The sequence below is a fragment of the Trichomycterus rosablanca genome, chromosome 6 (genome assembly GCF_030014385.1).
Source record: "Trichomycterus rosablanca isolate fTriRos1 chromosome 6, fTriRos1.hap1, whole genome shotgun sequence".
Taxonomy (NCBI): domain Eukaryota; kingdom Metazoa; phylum Chordata; class Actinopteri; order Siluriformes; family Trichomycteridae; genus Trichomycterus; species Trichomycterus rosablanca.
Genome location: NC_085993.1, coordinates 25,337,057 through 25,360,078, shown reverse-complemented (window position 1 = coordinate 25,360,078; position 23,022 = coordinate 25,337,057). Strand labels below are relative to the sequence as shown.

Below are 23,022 nucleotides of genomic sequence, written 5' to 3'. Positions count from 1 at the left end.
CAGCAAATTCATTAATATATAAATTAAACAGAGTGGGGCTCAGGCTACAGCCTTGTCTTACTCCTCGTGACTGGTGAAAGAAATCAGTTCTAAGCATTCCGATTTTTACTGCACATTTGCTCTGTGAATACATTGATTTTATGACGTCATACATTTTACCCCCCACACCATTCTCAATAAGTTTATAAAATAATCCATTATGCCAAATTGAATCAAAAGCTTTATGAAAATCCACAAAGCAGGTAAAGATTTTGCTCTTATTTTGGTTTACATATTTATTAATGAGTGTGTGGAGAGTGAAAATGTGGTCTGATGTTCTGTGATTTTGTAAAAAGCCAATCTGAGTTTTGTTTAGAAGATGATGATCTGTTAGAAATTGCGTAACTCTGGTGTTCAGGATGCTGCAGAACACCTTTCCCAGGTTACTGCTTACACAGATTCCTCTGTAATTGTTTGGATCAAATTTGTCGCCAGATTTAAAAATAGGAGTTATGAGTCCTTCATTCCAGACTCTTGGGAAGTGACCAACATTTAAAATAAAATTGAATAGTTTTAGAATAGCCAATTTGAATTTATAGCTTGTGTTTTGTAACATTTCATTTAAAATACCATCTGCGCCACAGGCTTTCCTGGATTGCAGTTTTTTTAGTTTGTCCTCTAAATCTTCTTCTGTAATTGGGAAGTCCAGGGGGTTTTGGTAATTCTTAATTATTGTTTCAAATGTTTGTAGTTTTTCAGATATATTTAATTGTTTCACATTCATTGATGGATTACTGTATAATTTTTCAAAATGGGTTTTCCATGAATCTCCATTAATAATTGTTAAATCGATTAAACATTAATTTTGTGTTCTTTTTAGTGATTTCCAGTGGTTCCAGAATGAATTGGAGTTAATGGATTTCTCCAGGTCATTTATTTGACTTTGTATATATTTGTATTTTTTTATTTTAAGTATGTGTTTATATTCTTTAAGTGCCTCACAGTATTTTGTGCGCAGTTCCTGATTATGTGGTTCCCTATGTTTCTGATTGGATATATTTCTTAGCTCTTTTCTCTTGTTTTTGCAGTCCTGATCAAACCATTTGTTTTCTTGGGTGGTCTTGGGTTTGCTTTTACTAATTGTCAACTTTGATATTTGAGTGGCATGGTCAAAAATACTGTTTAAATTTTCCACAGCCATGTCAACTCCTTCTGTATTTTGGGGATAGGTGTCTGACAGAAAAAAGTCGAGAAGTGTCTGAATTTGCTGACTACTAATTGCGTGAAGATATTTTTCAGTGCTGTCCTGAGCCCACCTGGGGGGTTGTTTAAATGTATATAGTTTGCTGGGTTTTTGCCAATTAGTATTTACAGTTGGTTTGTTCAGGTATACTGTAATTTGGCTGTGGTCAGAGAGGGGAGTTAGTGGCTTGACTGTGAAGGCTCTCAGGAAGGTCAGGTCCAAGTCTGTTATGATGTAGTCTACTGTACTGTTGCCAAGAGCTGAGCTGCATGTGAACTTACCAAAGGAGTCCCCTCGCGTCCGTCCGTTCACAATGGACAGACCCAGGCTTCGACAGAGCTGCAGTAGATTTCTTCCATGTGCATTTATTGAGTTATCACAGTTTTCCCTGGGGGAGTAAGTGGGAAAATGAACATCATCTCCTGTTATGAAATGATCACCCTGTGTGCTGATGAAGTCTGGTTGGTCTCCCGTTCTAGCGTTTAGGTCCCCGCAGATCATTACATGGCCTTGTGTTTGAAAATGACTAGTTTCTTTTAAGGGGATTCTGTTGGGGGAATATATACTGCACAAATAAATAAGTCCTGAGGTGTTGAAATGGTCTGTTTGTTGATTTTTATCCACAAATAGTTTTCTCCTTTTTTACTACTTCAATAAAATGTGATAGTTCTGATTTAAACCATATGAGGATCCCCCCTGAGTTCCTACCCTGAGTCACTCCTTTTAACTTGGTAGAAGGGACCACCAATTCTCTGTAGTGTGGGGGGCAACCAGTGGGCTCTTCTCCTTTACACCATGTCTCTTGTAATATTAAAATGTCAATATCTCTAATCTGATTAACAAATTCAGGGTTTTTGCTTTTTAAACTAAACAGAGAAGAGTTTAAACCTTGAATGTTCCAAAGTGAAATGTGAAATGATGCCATTCTGTTTGAACTAAAATGTATGTCATTTAAATCTGGAAATGAGAGAAATCTTGAAATGATTAATCATTATATATATGTTATATACAATTATTAGTTATGCACTTTTTTTTTTTTTTTTTTTTTTTTTTTTTTCCTTCATCATACTTCATTGGCAATATATCTGTCAATCTATGTACATTGCCTGTATGATTCTCTACCTCATCACAGACCATGTTCCATCAGACGTGTGCAGATGTGACTGAGAATCTGCTGTATGTCTCTGAGTTCAGACACATTAGGATTTGCCCCTCTGCTGACAACCTGAGCATAGGTCAGTGTTCCAGGCTGGGTCTGGAGTTTCTGAGCAATTGATGCTGGGTCCTGGGAGAAGGATGCACTGTGAGTATCCATGGTGACTGTTGGTGCTGGTGTTGGTGGAGGACCAGTGTTCCCATGGTGTCTCTTCGTCCTGCCTGGCTGTGGAAGATAATGAGGAATGTGGTACTGCCGCATTAGATGGGGGGCTTGTGGAGATGCTCCTTCTGTAGGTCTTGGGGTGCGTTTTGGTGGTGGTGGGTTGTTTGGATTTCGTCCAGCATTGTGTTGGAAGGTGCTGAAGTTGCGGGCCAGTGTGATGTCTTTTAGTGTTTTTGCAAAAACAGGAACTACCTCTTTGAATAGATGGACGTGGTCATAGAGGCAGGTAGTATCTAGAGTCGGGTGATGGGCAAGGTGAGTGTTTGGCCGGAGAGCACATTCCCTGGAGATACTGGTGTTGATCTTCTGAATTGTGTAGGGATGAAAATCTTTGCGAGGCAGCAGGGTGGAGACGATGATCTTTGAATTAGTGAAGGTATTGCTGGCCTTCTCTATTACTGCTCTCAGGGATGAAGCCACTCTCTCTTGTTGAGCCCTGAGGTCATTTGTCCCAGTGTGGATTATGATGTGGCTTGGTGATCCTAGTTTTGCCTCTGTGAGTAGCTCCAGTGCTTTTTGAGTAGTTGGGCACCAGAGCTTAACCACTCTGTGTCTGGGGAAAAGTTTTTTCTCATTGATGAATTTCCCATTTGAGTCAATTAACAAGACAATGTCATACTCATCTGGAATTCTCCTTTCTCTCTTTGTATCCTGGATGTTGGGCTCTAGATGTTCTTGTTGGCTGACAGGAGGTTGTTGAGAGTTAGTGGTTGGAGTTGGAGGAGGCTGTTGTGGGCTGGTGGTTGGAGTTGGAGGAGGCTGTTGTGGGCTGGTGGTTGGAGTTGGAGAAAGCTGTTGAGAGCTGGTGGGAGTTAGATGTGAGTGCTGAAGCTGGGTGGAGTTCTCTGTCAGAAGAGTCTGGTGCTGACTAAAGGAGAGTAGCTTTTCTCTCAGACTCTGTACTATGTTGTCTCTCTGTCTCAACTGCTCTCTTAGTGTAGACATCTCCTTCTTGTGGTTGTCTCTGTCTTTCTCTCTGTCCCTTTGTAGTTCTCTCACCTGCTCTCTCAGTGCTGCCAGCTCTTTTAGATAGTTCTCCTTGTCTTTCTTTGGTTGTTCAAATGGCTGCTGCTTTAGGACCATCTCTCGAAGCTGTACTAACTCTACCTCCAGTAGTGTGAAGTGCTCCTTCATCAAGTTAATGGAGGTGTAGAGTGAAGCATGTTGGTTCTTCTGCTCCTGAGCAGGAGGCTCTGTGGGCTCTGTTGTGGTACTGTATAGGGGGGCACGGTCTTCTTTCTGCAGAGTGTTTTCATTTAACTTTTCTTGCTCTGCAATTTCTCTAAGATTACTAAATGAGCCCTGAAATTCACTCAAGTTTCCCTGTATCATGACAGTTCCGTTTTTGTATATGTTGACTGTGGTCATAACCGTCTCAGTGTCATTAGGGTCTTTTATTTTCACTTTCCATCCGTTACAGATCCCCTCTTTTTTCACAGATGAGTAGCAGGAGATTAGAGCTTTATGCCATGAGCTTGGGTAGTCTGAATAGAAGATGAGATTGCTGGCTTCACCAGTTTTACAAAGATCTGCAAACAGAGTTTCTGGCTTTTCCTTCAGGAGCTTTTGCTTAAACTGTTTTTTGGCAGTTTCACTCTTCAGTTCGGGAGGGTAAATGACTGGGCAGTACTGGACTGGACTGCAGAGTGGAGCTACACACTCCACAGGGCAGGGGGGGATAGGTGACAGTTCTGATTGGCTCATTCTGAAGAGCTCATGTGTATATTTGGTGGTTCGGAATGTTGAGAAATTTCAAATTTCAAATGTCAGCTGCCAACTGTCACTTTAGCTTTAGCTTATCCTGCAGTTTTAATGACTTAAATAATGGATTTTTCTTTCTTTCTTGTGCTCCAATCTTTTTAAAAATGTATCACTCACAGTGCTGCAGATGTTTGTGATGATCCCGAAAGACATGAACGTTGCTCTGATTGCAGTTATTTCTCCTATAGTGATTTCTCTCTTACTCTGCTGCTCTGCTCTGTCTGGATGTGAAGTCTCTTGTAGTCGACTTGATATCAATATCTCACAGATTTTTGTCGATTTTTGTCCCGATTGTTAAACTTTCTACTTAAAATCACTTTATCCAAGTGGATTTCTAAGATTGGTTCAGATTTTCTCTCATTTCAAAACAAAAAAAAAACATAGAAATCTGGGAGCTCATAGAGACATGACTTCTCTTTAGAATCTTCTCTCTCTCTCTCTCTCTCTCTCTCTCTCTCTATCTCTCTCTCTCTCCCTCTCTCTCTCTCTCTCGGCTCCACCTAGGGACAGGGAGGCAAAAGGAAGAACACAAACACACAGACACTACACAGCAGCCATAACAGTTCTAATCTAAGGGTTAATGCTTTGTTAATCATTTTTGTGTCTACATTGATTACCCATAGTATTCAGACACAACCAACTACATGACTAAAAGACTTCAGACACCAGCAACTACATGACCAAAAGTATTGGGATACCACAAACTACATGACCAAAAAAATCTGGACACCACCAAATACTTAACCAAGGGTTTCAATTGCATTACCAAAAGTATTCCCACCCCCACCAAATACATGACCAATAGTATTCTGACATCACCAAGTACATGACCAATAGTATTCTGACATCACCAAGTACATGACCAATAGTATTCGAACACCTCCAACTACATGTCCAAAACAATTTGAACACCACCAACTGCATTACCAAAAGTATTCAGACTCCACCAACTACATGACCAAAACAATTTGTACACCACCAACTACATGACCAAAAGTATTCCCACCACCACCAAATACATGACCAATAGTATTCTGACATCACCAAGTACATGACCAATAGTATTCTGACATCACCAACTACATTACCAAAACAATTTGTACACCACCAACTACATGACCAAAAGTATTCCCACCCCCACCAAGTACATGACCAATAGTACTTGGACACCACCAACTACATATGACATTGTATGTTTGTATGTTTTAAATTCCATGTAACAAAAAGACAGGTGCAAGACTGGTCACTGGTATTAAATAGGGTGATATTTTAGATTTGATATATTATGTATAACTGAATTACTGTTTAGTAAAAAGTTGATGCTGGAGTGTGAGCAGTGGACTGGTGAGTAAATATAGAATTCTTTGGAAGAATTTTAAGATGCCAACCAAAACTGGACATGTATTGTTTTATTGTTTTGTAAACAGCTTGTGTTGTGTGAGTAAAATATTCTGTCTAAATGTGGGTCAAGGACTGTATTAAAGCAATCACCAATTATGTTTGGTGAGTTGGAAATACTGGAGATGTGTAAAAATGTATGAAAAAAGCATGGGTCATCGATATTTGGAACATGAATATTTGCAATGGTTATCGTATTGTTATTGATGTTAATGTTTATTGTAATTAATCAACTTTATGGATCAGTTGTGTTCTGTATAAATGAGATATTTTTATTTAGCAGAATGGATACACCTAATTGTTTGGTGTTGTGGAATAAAGAGGAAACGTGACTGTGGTGATTTTATTTTGTGATGAGTGGATGAGTGCAAAATCTTTGTGTGTGCCAATACTTCGAACATTCCAAGTTACAAAGTTTAGTAAGATCATATTAGTAAGGAAGATTTGCAAGATATCTTAGTAAATAGGTGTGGGAAGGAAGAAAAAAAACAAAACTGAAAGTGATGGGCTTGGTAGTCATGGGTGATATTTTAAGTTGTTTATGACTTCCTTCAGTAGGTTTTCGGGATCTTAGAGTTTGCTTGGGAAAACCAGGGAAAACTATATTGTCTCTCATACTGTGTACTTGTAGAGCCTGAATAGTCTTTCATTTTTTTAATTTTCTTTAAAAGCAGATGAGATTAGGGTAGTGAGATTGCCGGCAGATCATTGTGATGCATTGTGATGCAAATTGCTCTTTCCTGAACTCCAGGCTTTCATGTATAGCCTTTATGTATAAAATAACTTGAGATTACCAATGAGATTCTGGTATCCAGTACCGAAAGACAATTTATTGGCAATTAAGTGAAGAATGTCACTAACCTCTGAGCAGCATGGAGAAGTTGGTGGGTCTGTATCATGGGGTGGTGTGGTTGTTAACAGGTGGGTGCAGGATTTTGTTTACATTTGTTTTTACTATTGTCTTTATTCATGGTGACGTAATTGTGGTAATAGTGGTCGATCTAATTTTAAGGTCGTCCATACTTTTTCCTTGGAAGGATTGTAAAAAAAATGTCAGATGCACGAATCAAAATAGAGTGAGAAAAATTAGTGTGGATTTTGCAGAAATAAAACTCATATTGAGCAAGAGCAGTGCCCATTAAAAGGGAAGAAATGCTCAAAATGTGGAAAGTACAACCATTTTGTGAAAGGGCTAGTTTTGTTCACATTAGTATTGGGACACAGAAAACAGAAGTCAGGTTCAAACTAGACATAGGTGCATAGGTCAGTGTATTTTCACCTATAAAACCGCCTAAATTTTTTTTTTTACTAAGATAGAGAACCCTTTGTCATTGAAGGTATGTGTTGTTTGCCTTGCAGATATAAAGACTAAGAAATGCCCCTGTATTTCTATGTAATAGATACATGTGCCCCTCCAGTTCTAGATTTAAAAGTACTGTATGTTTAGATTTGGATCTCATTAGCACAAATCCATTATAGTAAAATGTGTGATCAGGCGGTATTGTGAGAGATACATCAGGGATGATAGAAGAAATTGGAATGATACTGTCAGTAGTTATATGTAGAGCTTTGGTAAAACATAATTTGCCATCATCCTTGGCAAAGACAACATAAATACAAATCCCATTTACGTAAATGCTGGAACATGCAAAATGCAAAGAAAAGGGATTTGTTAATTCTCCTGAAACTTAATTTAACTGACAAAGACTTAAAGAAAATATTTTCTATGATGATGTTTTCCTGGCAAGTCTCTCTAAAATCCCAATATATGTCTGCATCATTAGTACTGTCACACAAATGCAAAACACTGATGCACCCCCATATCATGAGAGATGCTGGATAGTTTTTTTGTCTTTTGCACTGAGACACTCTGCATTTCCTTATAGAACTTAAATATGGCTTGCTCTTTTATAAAAGAGTTTAATGTAAACATTTTTTGATGCAGCAGCAGACTGTGTTGAGTGACAACAGTTTTCAGAAGTATTCTGGAGCCCATGAGGATACATTTATTTATCAGTGTATATGGTATATGCCCTATACCAGGGGTGCCCATACTTTCGTGGCTTGAAATCTACTGATTTCAGTTGACAGGTCATTGCAATCTACTTTTAAAAAGGTTGGCCTCGGCTGATTGGAGGCGCTTACACAGAGATGGGAGAGGGTGCCCTTAGGGTGTGTCTCTCCGCATGCAACGCTGGGTGGCGCCAAAACTCGTCAATGTGTGGGTGGCAAAGATGCATCTGGCTGCTGCTCGTGTTTCGGAGGGGATATGGGTTAGCTTCAATCACCTCCGTCAGGGCAGGGTTCGGCATAGACAGAGAGGAAGCACGATGCTAATTGAACAATTGGATGCGCTAAAAGGGGAGAAAAAGGGGTAAGAAAAAGGGGTAAAAAAAAAAAAGAAAAAAAAAAAAAGGTTGGCCTCATCATTTTTTAAAACAATTTTAAACATGCTTTAGTTGCCTGATATTCAGCATTACAGGGCAAGCATCTGAAAAATCACACTAACCTTATTCTGAAGATTTGCACTGAATGATTTCAGCCAGGTTTATGTAGTCTGGACAATAGCTGTTGATGCCAATTCTTAAGCAGGCATCTAAGTGTTTATCATGAAAGTTGCAATCGGCTCAAGCTAACTAAAATTTCGAAAGCGCTGTTAAAAGTGTGCTATCACATTCTGAATTTGTTCAATGTACCGTGCATTAATCAGTTGTATGACCCGGCTTTTCCAGCCATGGTGACATGTTTTTTGAAGTGACGACCAAAACCTGAAAGACGCAGAAGGAAGCGTGGAACTACTGTTTGATTGGATCAAAGAATAGCCAGAATGGCAAAGGCTTAGCCAATAATCACCTCCAGAAAGATCAAGGAACATCTGAAGTTACCAGTGAGTACAGAAGATGATTAAGTGAAGCCAATTTACTAGCAAGAACTCCTTGCAAAGTCCCGTTGTTAAGAAAAAGACGTGTCCTGAATGGGTTCAAATCTGCCAAGGAACACATTGACCGGTCCAAAGAGAAATGGCTCAACATTTTGTGGACTGGTGAAAGCAAAATTGTTTTTTTTGGGTCTAGTGGCCGTAGACAGTATGTCAGACAACCCCCAAGCACTGAATTCAAGCCAGAGTACACTGTGAAGACAGTAAAGCATGGTGGTACAAAATGATGATATGGGGATGTTTTTCATACCATGGTGTTACGCCTATTTATCGCATACGAGGGATCATGGATCAGTTTAAATATATCAGAATACTTGAGTAGATCATGTTGCCCTATGTCGAAGAAGAAATGTCCTTAAAATGGGTGTTTCAACATGACAATGACCCAAAACATGTTGGTTACAGACAAACAAGATTGAGGTAATAGATGTTTGAATAAACAGCCCAATCCCCTGACTTTAATCCTGATATCTGAAGCACATTTTTTTGAGGCAAAACCCAAAAATGCAGAAGAACTGTGGAATGTAGTCTAATCATCCTGGACTGGAATACCTGTTCAGAGGTGCCAAAAGTTGGTCGACTCCATGCAACACAGATCCCGGAAACAATTGTTATGCCACTAAATATTAGTTCAGTAATTTAAAGTAAAGTGAAACCTCAAAAATTTTTTCAGTTTATACTTACATTTTTTGAGTTTTTAAAGAAAAATGCTGGCACTGCTATATTTTTGAACAGCCTAATATTCATTTTTCTTAACTTTCTGTAAAGGATTAACACAAACTGGCTACATTTTGTTAATGTTCTGATTTAGAATTAAAAGCGTAGTATTTTCAGTGCATTTGCATTTATGGAAATAAAAGTTATTATAATGATTTTGCGCTTTATTCACTTTTTTAGAATCACTGCTATTTTTTTGAACACCACTGTATAAACAAAACAGGCTACTGATGAATGAAAACTTTCTAGCTTAGCAGTGCTGTAGGTGGGCTGAGGCGTAGCTATGGTAACAAACAGCAAATTAAAGAAACAGTGACCAAATTTCCCTGGAAAAGATGTCAGCCTGAGAACAAAATATGTATCTCTAAAATCTAATATACTTTTCTGCATTAATGCTGCGGTCACAAAGGTGTAAATAAGCTTTGCCAAGCCCTGACCTCTGCGCTGCTCCTCCGCTGTGAAAGTGCCCTGGGAAACCAGGTTCCTTTCACAGTCCAATGCCTCTGTTAAATTCGGTCATTTCCCACCCTAGCAGACTGGAGGCCAATTTCTCTGCTGCAGGCATTAGCCAATTATGCCTGTTAGAGGCGCCCAGCCGACCGGTAGCAGAGCCGAGACTCAAACCTGGGAGATCAGAATCTTGGCACTGGTGTGCTAGCGACTTATCACGCTGTGCCACCTGGACACCCCCTAAGATCTCATCATTTAGTTTTTTGTAACCTCATTACTAGCCCCAAATTGTCTCTGTTCCAACTGGAATTTGTTGCAGGGTAACAAAGGGTACATAATGATTTGTACTACAACTAAATAATTTATCTGCAAAAATTATACAAATTAATATTATTTTACTTAACCACTCACTGTAATTATTCACTTATAGTAATTGTAAAATACTGTTAATCATACTTCATATGTAAATTAACAGCATGTGCTTGATTAATTAATAACTGTAGATAACTGTAATGTATTAGCATAACACATTATTTTATTTTATGCTGTGGAAATACTGCTATCATCCCTTTACAAGTCCAGTCATACTGATGATTGTAGGATTATGTTTCTGTTTTCAAGATAACTTTTTTATTATTGTGTGGCAAGCAGTACAGGCTTACTTAGTTAGTGACAGTGGGAGTTGCTATTCTGGTGCTCCCAGGAAAATGGGATGTCCAACAAGCTCATGGTCAGGTGTTCAAATACTTTTGGTCACATAGTATACCCCTTATATTGATCTTTGGATCAAGGAGACATGGAAAAACCTCTACTGTATGATTAATTAAGAGTGTAAATTCCCCATTCCAAAATTTCGTAATTCAGTTTTATTTAGGTGGTGCTATATAAATGTGTGTATATATATACACACACATTTATATAAATTTTTTAACAAGAATAAAACATCCTTATAGTGGCTTTATACAGTTTATTTTTAAAATACATTGCACACAACAAGATTTCAGATAGCTCTGCTATTCATCTATATTTTAAAATGTACAGGTTTAAAAATCATCAACAATGTGGAATTACTGGATTACTGCATGATTGTGGCCGCACTGTTATTAAACATTTTATTATTAAAACTATTATTATTTTGTAACATTTTGTTATTAAACATTTCTGTCAGTCAGCCAACGGGACAGAGAACTATTATTACAAACTTCTGTCAATAACTGGAATTTATTATTCTCTTTGTACAACCAGGTAATAAAGAATAAGAAAGAAGTCCAGATAATGTTACAGTTGGCAATCAAAAAAGGGAAATTAAAATGTTTCTGAATATTATATAAATTTTATTTAAACTGTGTTTTTAAGTACACATGGCATGTAAACTACAAACTTTTATCTACTATTAAACTGTAAACAGGCTTGAATGATTTATCAATAAGAATGATTTTAAAAGAATGTTTCAGCCATTAGCTTTACTTTTCACTATACCTTAAATTCTTCTAATTCTGAAAACCTGTTTGGTGAGGAGAAAAAAAACTATACTATTCTGAAAAACTGTAATGTCATCGGAAGAGCCCTTCTGCCTTCTTCTTCTTGGAGCGCACAGCTGATCGCTCTGCAGGTACAGCTGCTGCAACAGCGCCAGTTATGAGTGGCACAATCTGAAATTGTTTTTAATGTAATATCAGTTTTTTTTCCTACCAAATATAAAATACATATTAAAGAAGAAAAAAAAAAAGGAATTATGATTAGGTACAGGTAATGACAGTGACATCAAACCTTTTTGCTGCTCATAATCTTTGTTTCTTCTAAGAGCTGTTGGACATCATTTTGATTGGACGACTGAGATGCAGGCCTTGTACCTGTTTAGGTACCATTCCAAACAAGATAATATAAGAGAGCACACATACACAGTGAGATAAAGAGGTATGTGTGTATAGGATGAATGGAAATACACTAACCTGTTAACACATTGCTGTTATGGTCTTGGTCAGCTTTGTTTTGTTTATTAACACAGCTGGTGCTGTTTGCTGAAGCAGAGCTGTCTTCATCTGTGCATTTGCGTTTCTGTGTGTTTCTTGTAGTGTTTACTGCTACATACAGTTTCTGAAGCTCAGAGTCAAACTCCAGATTGTCCTGAATCTTATCCAACTTAGTAAGCCTCTTATAAAGTGCAGGAAAGAACAGACACAAAGATATTACGAAGAATTATTATACTTTACTGAGACCAAAGAATAGGGGGAAAACTGAAAAAATATTAAAATCCTAGCAGTCTGCCACTTGTAGGAATTGTTGATTAGTTGTTTCTACATGTTACAAAGCATAAATATGAGGATATGAAAGGATGTTTGCACATACACAAATAGAAAATTATTGTTTGCATAAAATTAAAAACTCCAACGAACGGACATCTGTAAAACAGCACATTTTGCTTGCAGGTAATCTACACACTCCATGTCTTTGTTACTACTCTTTACTTTCACTGCGCAGTGCCAAATGTTGATTATGCATTCTTGGCCCCCAAACATGGTGGAAATGCAGGCCAGTTCTCTAAACAGCACCAAGGTTCTAAGAGGCCAGAACGGAACCAGTTCAAGAACGGAACCAGAGTTATTTTCATCAAAAAGGGCTTTGTGAGGCCTCAGCACCAGTGGATATGCTGGTGGCGGTCAAAAGGGTGCAGGTCCGGTCCTCCCTCTTTTCTGGGTTTTGGCACCACTGTAACATGTCAGAAAGCAGGAAGTTCTCAAGAAAGCCACATCTCTCTCAATTTATTGCATTTAACAATTTACACTTTCCAAATTAGACATAAAGAAAAACATAAAGCAGCCTCATGCTTTCCTTCTGCAGAATAGAGTAGGATAGAGTACAAAAAGAATTAATTAAAGCCTATACAAGATGAAGCACAAAGGTGGGACAGTAAACATATTACATAAACAGATAATTACATTTACATTTTTTTTGCATTTAGCAGACGCTTTTTTTTTTAAAATCCAGAGCAACTTACAGTACCACCAACTTACCAACGAGCGACCTTTTGATTACTAGTCTAGTTCCCTCACCACTAGGCTACTGCAGCCCTCCACTAATGTCAACCCCCAATAGCCTCTTTCCCATTGCAGGTGTTAATAACGGTAATTATTTGTTACACAAGATACATTAGCTCACAAGTTTGATGTCAAACACAGTCATGGACAATTTTGTATATCCAATTCACCTAACTAAGTTTTTGGACTGTGGGAGGAAACCGGAGCTCCCGGAGGAAACCCACGCAGACATGGGGAGAACATGCAAACTTCACACAGAAAGGACCCGGACCGCCCCACCTGGGGATTGAACCTAGGACCTTCTTGCTGTGAGGTGACAGTGCTATCCACCAAGCCGCCCTGCATGAGTTATGTAAAACAAGGTTTGCAAACAAGAGTTACATTGGACAACACATTTATTTGAAATCAAATTGTGCCTATATAATTTATTAATTTGTTTTAGTAAATGAATACAGGGAAACACTTTAAAAAGCATGTGTTTGTGTCTAAGGAAATGGCTCTCACCTGTGTGAAGTTCTCAGAAAATGTCTCCTCAACAAATGGCTCAGTCTGAAGCCTACCTGCTTAGTCACAGATATGCACATGCATAACCAACATCATCATTGCTACAAAATGTGTACAGGTGTATAAGGGTATGAACCTCTGCTGAGTATGGCTCCATTATCTTTGTAGTCTTGTAGCTCAGCATCTTTTCTCTGTAGCAGAGCACAAAGTTCCCGAACTTGCTTCTGAAGCACTTGAGTAACAGACAAAAGGGGACGCACCAGCTCTCTGGACATCTTACAAACATAACACAAAATACATATATTGCAAATACGTTGTAAGTTTTCATAAGCTCTGGAATCATCCGTCAGAATACTTAAGTATTTAAAATGCTTAGGGCTTTTATAAAGAGAAAAATAATTTTTGGGTCATACCACTTCTACTGAGGAAAGGGTGCAGTGAAATTCCCAGTAAAAAGGCAACCCTTCAAGCTCACTCTTGAGTTTAATATTTAGGTGGAAGGCTTGATGTTCGAGGGTAAAGTGCGCTGCTGTGCTCTGGAATTCGGTCTGCCCAGAAAGACATGGCAAAGCTAAGGAGTGTAGACGTGCAAAGAACACCTGCACTGGAGCCCTCAAACGCTTATTCAGATCCTAAAAGGGCCAAAATAAACTTAGTACAGATCATATAGCATTGTCTGTGGTAATTATACTGTATGTTGTCTATGCTGGGCTTGTGAGAAGATGCAACACTCTTGCCTTTGCTCGACTCTGGATGCGTTCTGTGTTCATATCTTCCTCCCAGATATTGTTCAGGTCACTCATCAGAACTCGGTATTCTGTATCACCAAACCAGGCTTTGGCCAAAAGCTTAGAACCCCCTATATTTACAGGCACCCATGGTATGGCTGACACAGCTACATCAGCACCTGAACTCTCCATAGTGCTGCACACCTGAAACTTAACAACAGCAATTAAAATATGTACAAAGTTACATCTTTATGAGTTATAATGGTGTTTTAGCACTTCCAACTTTTGAGACTTTGTAATAAATTGTATGGTATAAATGGTTTTAAATGGTAGTAAGTCACGAACAGCTTCTTACAAATACTATTGAAACATGCTAATCACAATGAAGATAAATATGACATCAGTCTAGTTATTATGAGATGACCAGATTTCTGTCTTTATGCTCTGTGTGAAATGCAAAATATCAATTTTATTATCTTAAAAAAAAGAAACATTAAACAGAGATCAACAGCTTTATGGTTTTAATGTTTAATAGTTTCACATGCACACTGAGGATGAGTCTCAAGCTATTGGCTCTCTGTGGCTTCACTCTCTGTTCAAATAAAATCTCAGGTGTAAAAATGAATTTAAATGACCTTTTTAACCAACAGCAATAATCAAACAGTGACTTTGTTAATGGTTATCAGTTTACAGAGATTCCAAGGGGTCTCTTATTTATATAGTTATGGCTCACACCTGGTAATCATAGGTGTTTCATTCAGTCCTATTTCCACAGGTATATAAAATCAAGCACCCGGTCACGCAGTGTGCCTTTACAAACATTTGTGAAAGAATGGGTTTTTCTAAAGAATTTACTGAAGTCATGCATTTTCTTTCCTCTTTAATATTCTACAATCACCTGTTATTAGTTATTACTGAAAAGTGGAAGCATTTAGAAACCACAACAACTCAGCCACAAATTGGCAGATCACGTAAAGTTGCAGAGCAGGGTCGCTGAGTACTGAGGAAGTCGCACACGCTCTGTTGAGTTCCTGCTACTTGCAAGCCCTACATCACCAAGCACAACACCATGCATCTTAAGCAATGGACTGAGTGGTGTAAAACAAGTCACAACTGTTCTGTGGAGTGATGAATCATGATTTTTATCTGGCAGTCTGATGGACAAGTCTGGTTTTAGCAAATGCTAGGTAAATGTTACCTGCGTTACTGCATTGTGCCAACTGTAAAGTTTGCTAGAGGAGGGATAACGCTATAGGGTTGCTTTTTTTCAGAGGTTGGTCTAGGTTCTTTAGTTCAAGTGAAGGGAAGTCTTAATGCATATCAAGACATTTTGGACAAGTGAATGCTTCCAACATTATGAGAACAGTTTGAGGAAGACCTTTTCATGTACCAGCATAACTGTGGCCCAGTGCTCAAAGTAAGGTTGTGTAAGTTTGAGTAAGCTAGGTCCTTTCATCTAATCACAAATGCTCTTCTAGATAAAAATCTCACAGACCCACTCCAAAATCTTGTGAAAAACCTTCCCAAAAAAGTGCAAGCTGTTATACATGCAAAGGGGGACCAGGTCCATATTAATGCCTATGGATTTAGAATGTAATGTCATTAAAGCTCATTTAGGTGTAATGTGTAAATGTCCCTAAACAGGTACATAGATGAACAGATAGATAGCTTTATAGAAATATAGTTCACTTCACAAGTTCTTTTTTTTTGCATTTAACCCCAATTTTTCTCCCTGTCTAGTTTCAATTCCCCGATTGCATTTTGCTTCCTCTCTACTGCTGCTGACTTCCACTCCCATCAGTGAGTTCCCACAGAGAGCTGTCTCACATATGGAGGGCCACACTAAGTTCCATTCGACTCCCCAACACTCACACAGGAGGTGCCCGGCACAATCCCAGAGACCATGTATCGCAGCAGCAGCAGGAAGAGACTCCAACGTATGACCTTAACTCCCTCAAACACAGCCAATTATGTTTGTTTGGACGCCTGGCCAGGCTGGTGGCTCTGATGCTGAGATTCAAATTTGCAAACACTCTGAAGTAGTGTGTAAGCGTATTAAGACTGCTGCGCAAATATAATTTATTACAATTGCAAATAATAATTTACCCATCTTTGCAGATGACTTAACAGTATTTTTAAGACTACAGGTAAATTAAACATGGACATAGACCATGTTTTTTTTCTACTAGTTTTGGCACTACTGGAAAGTGAGTAAGCACAATTGTCAATTAATTTGTACAGAGATTCAGATTTCAATTAGATTCATCCTTAACATCAAAATATAAAATTTTTTTGCAGAAACACTTAGAAGACGAAGTACCATTATGAGTGGGAATTATGTTATTAGAATGTTTATATGTCAAAATGTGAATGTGTCAGAAGTCAAACAGCTCTACGAAGCAGAGAGGGACATTCTCTGTAGCAAATCATGACTACACTGTAGGTTTCTACAGGGATAGTGCATGGCACTCTAAAGCCTTTTGCCTTAACTACATTATGTGTGTCCAAGCCACAATTAAGCAGACAAAATGTGACCATACCAATGAAAGACCAAGACATAAAGTTTTGTTTACTGAAATAGACCAGCAAATTCTGCATAGACACAAACTCCAATCAGCAATGTCATCTCCAATCAGCAAAACTATGATCAAAAAAGACTGTGTAGTAGCAGTCTTAAAAATCAAAGATAACCAGGGAGTGCTAACTATAATTGAATTTCCTACACAGTCACCTGACCAAAACTTTACTGTACCTTTATGAGGCATCTAAAGACAGAGACAGCCAAGCATGGGCGGCTCATTCCAAATTTAAACATCAAGCTAGTATCTACAAAGGGGGTTTACAAGTAAGTAATGTATTTTTTAAATTGTGAATTGTGATTGCACTTATTGTATCTCCCCAATTGTTTAATTGTCTTTATTCATTGCCAATCAGCCCCGATGCCAATCTTTATTCTGGATCTACTGCACCTAAAATAAAATGCTATCTGATGAAGACTGAATTAAACTGTTAGTGTGAAGGCTTTACTTAATTTTATGAATAATGGTAAAGCTGGTCTCTTTCCATGTCAAAGTTATTTGTGAGGGCAAACTGACAGATGACTTAAGATGTTAATTATTTAAGCTTTAATTTACCCATTGAACGGGTCACCTTGGCCATCATCGCAACTATTGCTTCCCTGAGAGATTTGGCAGGAAACGCCACTGCAGCCAAGCATTCAGTAACATCTGATGCTCTTTACAATAATTTGAATGGTGGGATAACAAGCCTATTTGTGGTTGTATTTGGGAGGATTAGTGACTACCTTGTAAATCTTATCAGGAATAGATTAGGATTTACAGGCAACCACTTGTGACGAATGCTCCTCTTTGCTGATGATATGCAGTGTTTGTAATTGTGATTGTCAGTTTGAAATCAATTTCCTTTTTAATGCTGCTGAGTAGTTCATTCAGTCATAGACTAATTCCACCAAAGAGCAAGACGGAGCGCTTCAGACGTTCTTTTCTGCCAACTGCCATCAGACTGCATAACAATAGCAGAATACACAGACTGTCCTCACACTGATGAGCCAGCTCCCCCCCCTACAATAACTACAAAAATCCTTATTTTTTTATTTCATTCTACTCTATTTTTATTTACTGTATTTACTGTACTTACACTGTACTGGAGCTGCTGTAACACTCGAATTTCCCCCATGGGGATCAATAAAGGAATCTTATCTTATCTTAATACCTACCTTTTGCTGCTAGTAAATTTATACATTCTGCACACATTCCATTTTCCATAAAATTAAAGTTTTTTAAGAGGTTACTTGTTTAGCCGGGTTGCTTGCCATGTTTGCATTTGTAAATGCTGTGGTGCAATAAAAGGCCCTTGGGTAAATGTCTTATCAAAAGTCTAGCAGGAGAAATGTAAAGATGTTTCAAGATACTGTTTCCTTATTCCGTTGATACTCGTTTCACACTTCTGTTACATTGCGTTCATCAGACATTCCACCCTACTGCTACAGTAAGAACGACTAAATATTGAGTATTCCGTCATTTACTGACATATGTAACTTTTTTATAGTATGTATATCAATGTTAAAGGCTAAGCACCACCTAATGGACAACTCTAAAGATTTCGCATTAGTTTAGCTGGTTAAAAACCATAAACATGAATAAAATGTAAATAACTTGTTTAATTCACTAAAAAAATCAACGATTTCAAGTAAATTGACGGAAAAACCCGAGGTCGCTCCGGAAATTCCAGGAAGTTGCAGCGTGACGTCACTGGTGGTCAACAGCGTATTCCTACACCGTTATGACTGACTTGAACTGCGAATTTTCCAGTGCTGGTTCTTCAGATTCCGAAGCTATTTCTGAATTTAATGAAGAGGATGAATCTGCAGTGACAGTGGGGGTGTCTGTATAACATTTTTTCTTTCTTTCTTTCTTTCTTTCTTTCTTTCTTTCTTTCTTTCTTTCTTTCTTTCTTTCTTTCTTTCTTTCTTTCTTTCTTTCTTTCTTTCTGCTGTTGCAGGGTCCATCTTGTTTTACGCTTACATTCAGGTGTAATGAATGTTAAATAAATTAATTATGAAAATGAGCTAAGAGCGTCATTTTACCGCAACCTGAGTGTCAGGTTTTGTGTTTTAAGATGGAAACAATGGCAACAGTAATTATAGGCAAGTTTATTAATGGTTCACACTCAATAAAATAATTGTAATATAGACTATATTTAAACAGCCTCGGCGTTCTGAAACACTTAATGACGGTTAATATGGCATTACAGCCTGCAGATTCTCTCTTGCTGGCTTGCTGAAATGATTGAAATGTATTTTTTCGTTGAATAAAAATGTACTGAAACGAATAATAACTTAAAATGTAGTATATATTGTTATGTTAATTATACCTACTAAATAGATAGTTAATAGTGGCGCAATAATAACGAGGCTAGATTTGCTTTGCTCTCAAGTCACATGCAGGTGCAGTACAGGTGTGTATTAGTGCACCGAGCACCATCAGAGAGAGATTTAGTGCTGAGGGGAACATCAATACCCCACTCAGATCCTCTCTAAACCACATCAGGTGAACATGTTGGTTTTTCTAGCGCGCATGATAACGCAGGTTTAAGGTCTTTCAGCCTTTATTCTATTTTTATTTATACCATATTTTGATCAGATTAGTGCATTTAAAATATTTAGCCTAAACACTTTTTTTTCCTTTTACAGTGTATATCTAGCCTAGGATAGAAGCTTAATTTAAACCTTTTTTTAATAGAGAAAAGAGAGGTGCATTCTTATAGCGCATCCCTGCTCTGTTCTGTATTTAACAATAAACACGCATTTGATTTGTCCTAAAGCTGTGTCATCTATCTATCTATCTATCTATCTATCTATCTATCTATCTATCTATCTATCTATATCTATATATATATCTATATATATATATATATATATATATATATATATATCTATATATATCTCTCTATATATATATATATATATATATATATATATATATATATATATATATATATATATATATACAGTGTATCACAAAAGTGAGTACACCCCTCACATTTCTGCAGATATTGAAGTATATCTTTTCATGGGACAACACTGACAAAATGACACTTTGACACAATGAAAAGTAGTCTGTGTGCAGCTTATATAACAGTGTAAATTTATTCTTCCCTCAAAATAACTCAATATACAGCCATTAATGTCTAAACCACTGGCAACAAAAGTGAGTACACCCCTTAGTGAAAGTTCCTGAAGTGTCAATATTTTGTGTGGCCACCATTATTTCCCAGAACTGCCTTAACTCTCCTGGGCATGGAGTTTACCAGAGCTTCACAGGTTGCCACTGGAATGCTTTTTCACTCCTCCATGACGACATCACGGAGCTGGCGGATATTCGAGACTTTGCGCTCCTCCACCTTCCGCTTGAGGATGCCCCAAAGATGTTCTATTGGGTTTAGGTCTGGAGACATGCTTGGCCAGTCCATCACCTTTACCCTCAGCCTCTTCAATAAAGCAGTGGTCGTCTTAGAGGTGTGTTTGGGGTCATTATCATGCTGGAACACTGCCCCGCGACCCAGTTTCCGGAGGAAGGGGATCATGCTCTGCTTCAGTATTTCACAGTACATATTGGAGTTCATGTGTCCCTCAATGAAATGTAACTCCCCAACACCTGCTGCACTCATGCAGCCCCAGACCATGGCATTCCCACCACCATGCTTGACTGTAGGCATGACACACTTATCTTTGTACTCCTCACCTGATTGCCGCCACACATGCTTGAGACCATCTGAACCAAACAAATTAATCTTGGTCTCATCAGACCATAGGACATGGTTCCAGTAATCCATGTCCTTTGTTGACATGTCTTTAGCAAACTGTTTGCGGGCTTTCTTGTGTAGAGACTTCAGAAGAGGCTTCCTTCTGGGGTGACAGCCATGCAGACCAATTTGATGTAGTGTGCGGCGTATGGTCTGAGCACTGACAGGCTGACCCCCCACCTTTTCAATCTCTGCAGCAATGCTGACAGCACTCCTGCGCCTAGCTTTCAAAGACAGCAGTTGGATGTGACGCTGAGCACGTGCACTCAGCTTCTTTGGACGACCAACGCGAGGTCTGTTCTGAGTGGACCCTGCTCTTTTAAAACGCTGGATGATCTTGGCCACTGTGCTGCAGCTCAGTTTCAGGGTGTTGGCAATCTTCTTGTAGCCTTGGCCATCTTCATGTAGTGCAACAATTCGTCTTTTAAAATCCTCAGAGAGTTCTTTGCCATGAGGTGCAATGTTGGAACTTTCAGTGACCAGTATGAGAGAGTGTGAGAGCTGTACTACTAAATTGAACACAACTGCTCCCTATGCACACCTGAGACCTAGTAACACTAACAAATCACATGACATTTTGGAGGGAAAATGACAAGCAGTGCTCAATTTGGACATTTAGGGGTGTAGTCTCTTAGGGGTGTACTCACTTTTGTTGCCGGTGGTTTAGACATTAATGGCTGTATATTGAGTTATTTTGAGGGAAGAATAAATTTACACTGTTATATAAGCTGCACACAGACTACTTTTCATTGTGTCAAAGTGTCATTTTGTCAGTGTTGTCCCATGAAAAGATATACTTAAATATCTGCAGAAATGTGAGGGGTGTACTCACTTTTGTGATACACTGTATATATCTATATATCTATATATATATCTATATATATATATATATATATATATATATATATATATATATATATATATATATATATATATATATTTGGCGATAATATCAAATCGGTGTTGGTGTTGAATTGAATTATTGCAGCCAAACACAGCGCACCTTTTAATCATTTTGCATCGCCTTCCATTCTACTTTTTGAGTTGTTGTCCACCATCTACGTCACACGTGCGACGCCTGTGACAGATTCCGAAGACCGCGAGCGACGCAACACATCAGAATTTTAAGCCATATTCCTTGAATTTGTAAAAAAAAATGTTTTCTAACTATCAATAATCACAAGTTAGGAACTCAACTTTCGATGCATGTATTTGTTTAAAACTTCAATATTAGCTGGTGCTTAGCCTTTAATTGCGTCAGTTGCATTGTGATGGTGCCTACAAATTAAATCAACTAAATCAAATCAGCTGCTGGCGTGGGTTTGCTGTTATTTATATTTAACGTAATAAGAAATGTTAGTATTGGGATACTAGCATTAGAATTAATCGGTATAGAATCGAACATCTCTAGTGTATAACTATACTGCTAATCAAACCATAATGAAATTACATATAATGAGACTATTTGAGACATGTGGTGTTTATAATACGGCTTTAGACGTCCACACGAAGTGTACAAGTGAAACCAGCGAAATCACTGTTAACAAGGAAAAACATATGTACTTACCAGATTACGATCAGTTCCGACGTCTAAAATATTACCCCGTCGAACATGAACTTGTGCCAAATAGTTCCGTTTAGTGAGTGTGTGTACTCGAACAACATACTTTTGTTTTGGGGACAAATGTCAGTGTACACAGAGTTATATAAAATAAAGTCACGTTAGTAAGTACAGTAATGGACAGGAAGTGTACTCTTGAATGTGCGACTTGCTAAACAAGATGGTCATAAGTAAAGTAAGTAAGTAAATTTTATTTATAAAGCACTCTTAAAACAACTTACGTTGACCAAGTGCTGTACATCGAATAAGCATACATAACACAACATTATGTTAAAAAAAGTAAGAACCAAATAAAAATACAGAGTAAGAGACAAAATAAAACAGATACAAATAGACTAAACAATTAAAAAAGGAGGTGCATCTGAAGTAAATCTCCTTTATAGGCAGGTGTGATTTACTGTGTGTAGAAATTGACACCCGGAGAGGGATTAGTTAAAACTATATCACATTTATTTGCATTATGCACATAAACAGGTATACATGCCAAATGTGCAATATTGCTTAGTCTACCGTAATTCTTTTATATAGTCACCAAGCCTTTACTGCCACCTTCTGTCCGTTAACTAACAGCTATAAATTATCAAATGACAATAATACTAATGGGCGATTCTTATGGGCACTTTTACGTCCCCGGGTGATAGATAAAATAATGTTAGAAATACTTTGTTACAAAATACATAGTGTAGGTATAAATTATCATTAATTGTATCACCAAAAAAACCTGTGCACCAAAATCATTATAACTGCCATTTAAAAAATGTGTTAAACATCAATATGTTGCTACTTTGGCATTGTCCCCAACCCAGACTTTAAAACTTCTCTGCTCCTGTGAAATGAAAGTGAATAATACATTTAAAAATCACAATGTGTGTTTTTATAGTAACTTGAAAAGACACATAATGTATTATATTTGTTCATATCTATACAACTTTGTCATGTC

The 23,022-nt window shown here is 37.9% G+C and overlaps 1 protein-coding gene across 1 annotated transcript; it reads right to left on the bottom strand.

The window, feature by feature from the left end:
- Positions 1-10,825: 10,825 nt before the first annotated feature.
- On the bottom strand, positions 10,826-22,040 carry nhej1 (nonhomologous end-joining factor 1). Its single transcript, XM_062996767.1, has 8 exons — positions 22,029-22,040; positions 14,147-14,347; positions 13,823-14,041; positions 13,546-13,684; positions 13,410-13,465; positions 11,820-12,021; positions 11,638-11,720; positions 10,826-11,519 (listed from the first exon to the last, which is right to left on the bottom strand). The coding sequence occupies exons 2-8, from the start codon at positions 14,327-14,329 to the stop codon at positions 11,421-11,423; spliced, it is 981 nt and encodes a 326-aa protein (XP_062852837.1). The 5' UTR covers positions 14,330-14,347; positions 22,029-22,040; the 3' UTR covers positions 10,826-11,420.
- Positions 22,041-23,022: the final 982 nt, after the last annotated feature.

What these genes read in the sequence shown, in the direction of transcription:
- nhej1 (XM_062996767.1), bottom strand. Translation starts at nt 14,329, where the DNA reads ATGGAGAGTTCAGGTGCTGATGTAGCTGTGTCAGCCATACCATGGGTG. An exon ending in TAACAGCAATGTGTTAACAG is followed by an intron (nt 11,721 to 11,819) that starts GTTAGTGTATTT and finishes GTACCTAAACAG; the next exon opens with GTACAAGGCCTGCATCTCAG. An exon ending in AGATTATGAGCAGCAAAAAG is followed by an intron (nt 11,520 to 11,637) that starts GTTTGATGTCAC and finishes AAACAATTTCAG; the next exon opens with ATTGTGCCACTCATAACTGG.